The sequence below is a fragment of the Panthera tigris genome, chromosome C2 (genome assembly GCF_018350195.1).
Source record: "Panthera tigris isolate Pti1 chromosome C2, P.tigris_Pti1_mat1.1, whole genome shotgun sequence".
NCBI lineage: Eukaryota > Metazoa > Chordata > Mammalia > Carnivora > Felidae > Panthera > Panthera tigris.
Window position 1 is genome coordinate 135,568,408 of NC_056668.1, and position 9,122 is coordinate 135,577,529.

Here is a 9,122-nt window from a genome sequence, read left to right on the forward strand (position 1 = left end):
TTATATGGGCTATCTACATATTAAAATTTAATCCTTTAATATTCACTGTAGAAATTTTCCAAAAATGTGTTCATCCCTGTGTTATGGGTGTATGATACATGTTGGCAGATAAAATCTCAAATTTTTTTATGTAATCAAACTGATAGTCATATAGGATTTTTGGTCAATTCTAATAACATAATCCTTTTCTATCAGATTTTATACAAATTTGAGGGTTGGGGTGGGATTGGTTCCTTGGTTTTTCTCTATTATGCCCTTCTGTTCAATTCATGTAGAATCATTTTAGTTGTTAGATTAAACTCTGATTTATTAACCTTTGGATAATGCAATTATCCGGATAATGCTTTGGATATTTTTCCCCTGGCTCACTGTATTGCAGTGTCTCTTCCTTGCTTATTATTTATGAAGGTCTTGCACATTATAGGCCTTAGGTATTTGCAGATTTAACATTTACAGTTTCAGCTATCTCAGCTGACTGCAAGGTCTGTGATTTGCTAATTTGTAGTTTTGCTGAAACTGAAATGTTACTTGCTTGCTGCCAGGCTTACCAATAGGAACTGATCTTGGAGCTCAAAGAGGGAGCCTATTAGACAGGCCAGCACCCGCATCTCAACACAGCTTTGTTTTTCTCTACTTGTCGTCGCGTACACAGTAACTCTCGAAGTGATAAAAGCTGTTTCTTTGTGAAATATGGGCCCGAAAAGAAAACCAACTGCTAGTGCTGGTGATGAAGTGAAGAGAAAATGAAGAGGTCTAAGAAAGTGATGGTTCTTAGCCAGAAAATAGACGTTTTGGATAAATTAAAGTGGTTGTGCAGATTAAGGTAAGTTGGTGGTGGTTAATGTTGCTACAGTATCGATGTAGTAGTGTGTATTTTGAGTGTCAGAATTTATTTTTATAACTTTATAAATGATTAGCAATGTGATTTTAGAAGCATTAAGGATTTGAAGATGTCAGCTGTACTTCACTGAGTTTTATGGGGGAAGTCAAGTTTTATGGGGGAGGTATTTGAAAATTTGCGAACATTAGGGAATCATGATGGCCTTGCAGTATGTAATGTTCAATAACGCTGAATTGTCCCATAACATAATATTTCTGTTCTTGTGGCACTACAGCACTTTTAATTGTTTTAATGTGGTTTTGATGTACCCTAAAACCCCATCCCCCTGGCCTCTTAATACTGTTACTTTTTTTCCACCCCCATCATTATGCTCTATCATAGCACATGAATAACAGTATGGTGTTAACCAAGTTAAAGAGATCTTGATGGTATTTTGTTTGATATTGTGTTAGTTATATAATAACTTGGGTAGAGAGAGGCCTTTTGAAATGTCTATGTTTTTTCCCCATTTGGGAACTATTTGTCTATTCAGATGTTATCGAAGATAGCCCCCAAATAGACATATCTTTTATGAACTTCTTTTAGCAAACATTTTGAATATTTATATGAACTGGGATTTTTATTATTGGGTATGGAGAAGAATAGCTAACAGTAATTTCCCAAGAAACTCCTAGTCTAGAAGAAAAAGATGACATAAATCAGTGTTTATAAAAAATGTGAAAATGTTCATGGCACAGAGTTGGGGGCTATTAAATAGGGTGTGATGAAGGATGCTAAGAGGAGTTGAGTGAATTGATTGTTCTTGTTCTTTGTTAATATAATTGGGATCCATTTTCCTCCAAGCATAACAACTAAAACCCTGGTTATTGCCAGTGTGTTGTAAGGCTGTTGACTTTGATCTGTTCTAGCCCATTTAAAGAACTCATTATTTTATCTGTTTTTTTTTAGTTAATGCCTTTGGATTTTCTTGTCAGTCATGCTTCTTAAAAATAATCTCTTTTCAATAATCTTATTTTTTTTTAATTTTTTTATTTTTACATTTATTTATTTTTGAGAGACAGAGAGAGACAGAGCACAAGTGGGGGAGGGGCAGAGAGAGAGAGGGAGACACAGAATCTGAAGCAGGCTCCAGGCTCCGAGCTGTCAGCACAGAGCCCGATGCGGGGCTCGAACCCACGAGAACTGCGAGATCATGACCTGAGCCCTTGAGCTGAAGTCGGACGCTTAACCGACTGAGCCACCCAGGCACCCCACAATAATCTATTTTATTATAAGGATATTTGAAATGTTAATAAATAATGGTGATGGTGGACATTCTTGTTTGGTTTCTAGATTTAGAGAGACTGTTTTAAGTGCTTTCCTATTACGCAAAATGCTAATTTCAGGCTTACAATAGACACTTGATAAACTTTAAGGAAGATTCCTACATGTATATTAGGAATGGATATTGCCTCAAATGCCCTTTTGTCATTTATTTAAATATATGGTTTTTCTTTTTTAGCCTGCTGGTGTGACTGCTTTGTGATTGTGAATCTACAGTTATGGGTTATTGTTGTTTTATTGTATTTGTTGAAATTTCCTTGCCTGTATTTTATTTGTCATTTTTGTACATGCATTTATTAAAAAAAGATTGGTAGCCTTTTGTAATATCTTTAACTGGTTTGAGATTCAGATTATATTTCCTTTAAGGCAGCATAACTATTAATTATGTCTCTGAGCCTAGAGTTGATTTATGGAAGTGTAAATGAATGTTTTTACTCCCAGTGTATTTGTGAACATAGAAAAGAGAAAGAGCTGTCATCACAGAGTCTGATGGTGGGGCTTGAACTCATGAACTGTGAGATCATGACCTGAACCAAAGTCTGACATTCAATGGACTGAGCCACCCAGGCACCCCAGAGTTTTAGAAAATTTTATAACTTAATTCTGTGCCAGTTTGGGAGAAAGTTGAATAATCACACCTTGAGCTGAAAGTAAAAGGGAAGGGCATACTAATTTATAATGAATGATAGAGTAGCAGAGGATTAATTACCAAAGTTAACGAAGGAAAACAACTGTAAGATGTCAGCATGCTGCTAAAAAATGGCTAAGTGTAGGTCTGGTTCTAAGTATCTTTATTTTAGTGCAGCTAGCTAGCTACACTTAGAAACTTAGTCTAACAATTCTTAGTTTATTTTGAGAGTGAGAGAAAGAATGAGTGGGGGAAGGGCAGAGAGGAAGAGAGAATTCCAAGCAGGCTCTGCACTGTCAGCACAGAGCCCAATGCAGGGCTCTATCTCAGGAACCATAAGATCATGACCTGAGCTGAAATCAGGAGTTGGATGCTTAGCCAACTGAGCCACCCAGGCACCCCCTAACAACTGATATTTTAAAGTTCAATTCACTTGATTATAAACTACCTTTTATGAATCGATTTCTTTTCATTTGTTTTAGTATCCATTACAGTGTTTTTCCTGATGTTTATTCCTAGAGCTCAGAGGATTATGATGGAAATTTTACTTCCTATTCTGAGAAGCAGTTCAGAAAATAAATGATATGTAATTTGCAAGATTGGACAGCGAACTTCTTAACCTTAAAAGCAAAAATATCTCCATAAAATAATACTTTACTTGGCTCAGTCAGTAGAGCTTGCAACTCTTGGTCATGAGTTTGAGCCTGATGTTTGGTGTAGAAATTACTTTTTTAAAAAAAGGATACTTTCTTGTTAAAATCTAAGAAAAGAACTGATGAAAGAGCACATATGCAAAAAGTCCTTATGGCAAGGATTGAAACAGGAGTTAATATTGAATCTGAATTTAACAAATTAAGTTTAGGTTGAGTTCATAACAATTATGAAAATTAAAGTTTTATCATGTTTTGAAGGAAAAATATCATAACAAAAAATACTTAGTCATAAAGGACTGGAACTAAATCACCAGACTATGCCAATAAATACCAGGAGAATGGAGCAGGGGCGTGGTGTTGACAATGTAGGTGGTGTAGTAATAGGTATGCCCGTCCTCTCTATCAGCTCCCCACCCCTTGCAGTTTTTCAAGAATATCAGTGTATATTTCTTGAACTGTTTTAAAATTTAAAAATTTTTAAATTTGTAATGTGTAGAGCGATTTAAGAAATGTTACTAAACCTATTTAGTGTTACAATAAACTTTTTAAGAATATAGAAAAATCTTCGAATCTGATTTTACTATGAAGGTCTAACAAGCCTGTATGTGTATCAAGCTTTGAAGCACAGACCTTTCAGGTATCTAAAGCCACTATTAACTGTGCATGTACAGTGTATCCTATGTCCAGGTGGTTTCTATACTGTGAAAATATTAGGGGGGAAATGATGCTAAACTTATTGCAGACATTTTCTTCTTTCAGCTGCTTTTTTAACCCAAACTGTGTGTCTTGATGACACAACAGTAAAGTTTGAAATATGGGATACAGCTGGTCAAGAACGATACCATAGCCTAGCACCAATGTACTACAGAGGAGCACAAGCAGCCATAGTTGTATATGATATCACAAATGAGGTAAGTAGAAATGTATTCTACAGTGAAACTACTTTGACTATACATTTCTTGTATTCAGAATTTCAATTAGAGAAAATATTTTCTTTTAACTTTTTTTTTCGATACCCAACCATGACATTTCTGCCAAAGCTTTCATGAGATGAAAGAACTGATTAAAAAAAAAAAAAAAAAAAAGATGAAATTGTCTCAAATAATACAATAATCCTAAGCACTTCTTTCCGAGTTACATTGAAGAGTTTGTAGCTTTGTCTTACTTACAGAGACTCTCCCTAACCATTTTTTGAGCCTGTGCCAAATAGCTGTTTCTTTGTTTCCCAGGAGTCCTTTGCCAGAGCCAAAAACTGGGTTAAAGAACTTCAGAGGCAAGCCAGTCCTAACATTGTAATAGCTTTATCAGGAAACAAGGCTGACCTTGCAAATAAAAGAGCTGTCGATTTCCAGGTATGTTTGAAGGCACATATGTATTGTAAATTTTCCTTCTGTATCTACACTTGAATTAGTTATTTTAAAGCCATGCAAATAATAGAAAATATCAATTTTTTAAGGAAATGTTGATCTACTGTATGTAATAAAATGCTTCTCATGACAAATCTGAATTTTTAAATATCTTCACATAATTGTAATATATAAATACTCTCAAAGATTTTGTTGATCTAAACAATTACAAAAGAAGTGATTTTTCACAAATAGTGCAGAAATCTATAAAGCAAAAGATTATTGATTGCCTCCTACCCTAATCCCTCCACCCCCACACATACTTTAGTATCCTTCCTAACCTTTTTTATTTACCTGCCAATGTTTATATTAGCATACATACACATACCCACATATACACATACAGCTTGTACTTACGTGGTTCTTAAAAGGGCCTTCAAAAATAAAGGCTCAACTGCGCAAGGATGACACGCAAATTCGTGAAGCGTTCCATATTTTTACCAATTTGACAGTAAATTTCATATATTAAAAAATAAAAAAGTAAATAAAAAAAAAATAAAGGCTCAAAAATCCACTTATAGGTTATTTATTCTAGCTAATTAAGAATGTTCCCTTATGCAAAATAAAGCACAATTATTTATTTACTTACTTACCTGTGTTTATTTTTGAGAAAGAGCATGAGTAGGGAAGGGGCAGAGAGAGAAGGGGACGGAGAATCTCAAGTGCATTCTGCTCTGACAGCAGCGAGTCCAATGTGGGGCTTAAACTCACAGATCATGAGATCATGACCTGAGCAAAAGTCATACACCCAACCAATGAGCCACCCATGCACCCCTAAAGTAAAATTATTTAAAACAAATGTCCCTAGTTAGACATTTGTTAACTTTTTTTAACATTTTTTTAACATTTTTTTAACATTTATTAAAACAAATGTCCCTAGTTAGACATTTGTTAAACTTTCCCTCTTCTCTCCCTCTTTAGTTTCTCTACTATATATGGTATATAGTAGAAACTGTACACTGCATACTATACTATATATATATAGTGTGTGTACGTGTATATACTATATATATAATGTGTACTATATATATATAGTATAGTATCAGTGGTGGCATAATTGTCTTTGATGATGGCTGTTGGTGGAGTACATGGACTGAAAGGGAACTAATATTTCTTGCACCATTAGGTAGTAAGCTGAGCATATTGCTACCATTGCAATTGTGATTTTATTTAATTCTGGTTACAGTCCTATGAGGTATAATATCTATTACCCTGAGATGGTTCGTCCCCAGCATAGAGTGTGGGAGATAGAGAGCAGTTAAGTTATAGTCAAAAGTGGCCCTCTCACACAATTCAAAGGAACCTCATTTTCTTTAATTTTTCTTTAAATTGGAAAGATAATTGGTTGCTCTTCACAACTGTGAGGCTTAAAGGCAATAATATATGTAAAATGTAAAGCGTGACAGAAATATAGAATAGTAATTTTTAAAGGAATGATTCATGACATACTCAAAATATTGTTAGCCATTTAGTGTTTGAAGCCAGTATTAGATACTAGGATTCCCTTTGTCTTCATTGTGAGTAATGAGCATAAATAAAATTTGCTATAGAGATCGAAGAGACTTTTATATTTAGAATAGGATAATTTTCCACCCTCTGGAACTCACTATTTGAAATCAAATTTTAATGTCAGATCAGATGAATCAGAATGGAATAGTGCAAGAAGTTAAGGCAAAAAGAAATTTGAAAAGGTATCCTACAAGAGTGCTGTTATCTCTCTATTACCTTTAGTAGTTATTGCTTATTACCCAGTTGCTGATTATAGGTAGTCAAGTTGGAGTAGTAATAAGCCTCTTTTTCTATAACAAAAATAAGGCAGGTATAGTATGTGCAAAGTAATTATCTCATTTTTTTGTTCTATAAACAGGAAGCACAGTCCTATGCAGATGACAACAGTTTATTATTCATGGAGACATCAGCTAAAACATCAATGAATGTAAATGAAATATTCATGGCAATAGGTAAGTTTTCAAACAGTAAATGTAGGCAAAACAAATTACACTGGGGCATATTTGGTTTGTCTTTTTAAATTTTATTTATTTATTTGTTTTGAGAGAGAGAGAGCACTGAGCATGCAAGCACAAGCAGGCAAGGGGCCGAGAGGGAGATAGAGAATCCCAAGCCGGCTCCACGCTGTTAGTGCAGAGCCAGAAGTGGGGCTTGATCCCATAAACTGTGAGAACATGACCTGAGCTTAAATCAAGAGCCAGACAGTTAACTGACTGAGCCACCCAGGTGCCCAATCTTTTTAAAAATTCTTGATTTTTTTTTTTTTAAGTGATTCTTCTCTTCTAGATCCGTTCCAAGAATTATTTTGTTAGTAATATTGTTAAATTTGAAAGAATATTATCTATTTATTAGGTTGTAGTACTTTTCAGTTTAGTTAAATTTCTTCTAGGTGAGTTGAAAGCCTGGACTTTGAGCTAATAGTTCAAGCAGATATATGTCTAAAGATTTCAATGAGAAGTTTGGATAAATATGTTTTTCTATTAGATTATACTTTTTATAGAAAAGGAAAATAAGCTCAGAGCAATATTTATCAGGGCAGGGGCACCTGGGTGGCTCAGTCGGTTGAGTGTCCGACTTCAGCTCAGGTCATGATCTCGCTGTCCGTGAGTTCAAGCCCCGTGTCGGGCTCTGTGCTGACAGCTGAGAGCCTGGAGCCTGTTTCGGATTCTGTGTCTCCCTCTCTCTCTGCCCCTCTCCCACTCATCCTCTCTCTGTCTCTCTCTCTCTCTCTGCAAAAATAAACAAACTTAAAAAAAAAATTAAAATATTTATCAGGGCAAAATATGGGCATAAAGAGATGTCTTTCTCACTGATGAATGACTGTTTTCATCTGCACTTTGCCCTGAACAAGGGCTATTTTTCTTTCTCACGTTCTTTTCAAACCACTGATTGACAAATACAACTCAAGTATGCACATGTTATGTAAGTATGCAAATTATTGTAATCAAATATTTTAATGGAGAAAGTTTCAAAGCACTGAGGCACAGAGGTGCTCTGAACAATATAAACAACACGCTTGGGGCTCCTGGGTGGGTCAGTTGGTTAAGCATCCATCCGACTTTGGCTCAAGTCATGATCTCACAATACATGGGGTCGAGCCCTGCGTTGGGCTCTGCTGGCAGCTCAGAGTCTGGAACCAGCTTCAGATTCTGTGTCTCCCTCTCACTCTGCCTCTCCCCTGCTCATGCTATGTCTCTCTCCAAAAATTAACATTAAAAAAAATTTTTTTTTAAATATATAAATAATATGCTTTATAGTAGCTCGGTGGTCATTTGACCTACCTAGTGCTCTTACTTTTTCCTTTAAGGTAATTTTAACTGGTAATGATTGTGATTCCACGTTTGTTGATTATAAAGCAATGAAGTTAGCGTACTAATAAGGATGCTTTCTATTTTCTGTAACAAAAATATAAGTATTTCTATTGACCTTAACCTCCTTCCAGTAATTTTTTTTTTTTAATGTTTATTTATTCTTTGAGAGAGAGCGAGAGCACAACCAGGGGGAGGGGCAGAGAGAGGGAGACACAGAATCAGAAGCAGGCTCCAGGCTCTGAGCTGTCAGCACAGAGCACAAGAGATCATGACCTGAGCAGAAGTTGGATTCCTGACTGAGCTGCCCAGGCCCCCCAACCTCCTTCCAGTAATTTTAAGGTGTAGATTCTGCGAGAATGGTCTACTTTGGTGGCTCTCGCATTTTATTGTCTCTGCACTATTCGTGCACCAAGCCCTTCTCATTCCCAAACATTTTTATTATATGGCAATGATTTTTAACTGGGGTGCCCATAAACTTATCCCCAAATAAGAAATATTCTTTTTTTATTGAAGTCATACAAATTAACCAATTAACAGCTGATTCAGAGGCTAAAGAACAGAGTAAATGCTGCAAGTACCGTCAGAATATCTTTCACTAGGCAAGAGAGTTTAATGGTGGCTCATTAGGAAAAAACCTTACTGTTGTATAAAATAATTTACTGCAAAACTCAGGTTTGAAGTTTATTAGGGAAATACTTGTGAAGGATTGGGCAACAATATGCTCTTTTTATTAATAGAACAGATTATACCCAGAACCATATCTAAAAAGCTAGTAACAAATCAAGGAAATCTCTGTGCCCGCTGTGGGGCTTGAACTCACAACCCTAAGGTCAAGAGTCACATGCTCTACGGACTGAGCCAGCCAGATGCCCCCAAATGGGCTTTATTTAATTTGTACCTTTTATTCAGATGTGCTAATAATAATGTTTTTTTCCAGTCAGAAAGTGGCCT

At 35.7% G+C, this 9,122-nt stretch overlaps 1 protein-coding gene across 2 annotated transcripts in view; it reads left to right on the forward strand.

Moving 5' to 3' along the window:
- The window catches only part of RAB5A (RAB5A, member RAS oncogene family), a 31,190-nt gene that overhangs the window by 18,789 nt on the left and 3,279 nt on the right, over positions 1-9,122 (forward strand). For both annotated transcript variants that reach the window (XM_042956976.1, XM_007097485.2), the window contains exons 3-5: positions 4,205-4,356; positions 4,675-4,797; positions 6,719-6,812. In XM_042956976.1, coding sequence (XP_042812910.1) covers positions 4,205-4,356; positions 4,675-4,797; positions 6,719-6,812 — 369 coding nt within the window. The remainder of the gene's footprint in view (positions 1-4,204; positions 4,357-4,674; positions 4,798-6,718; positions 6,813-9,122) is intronic.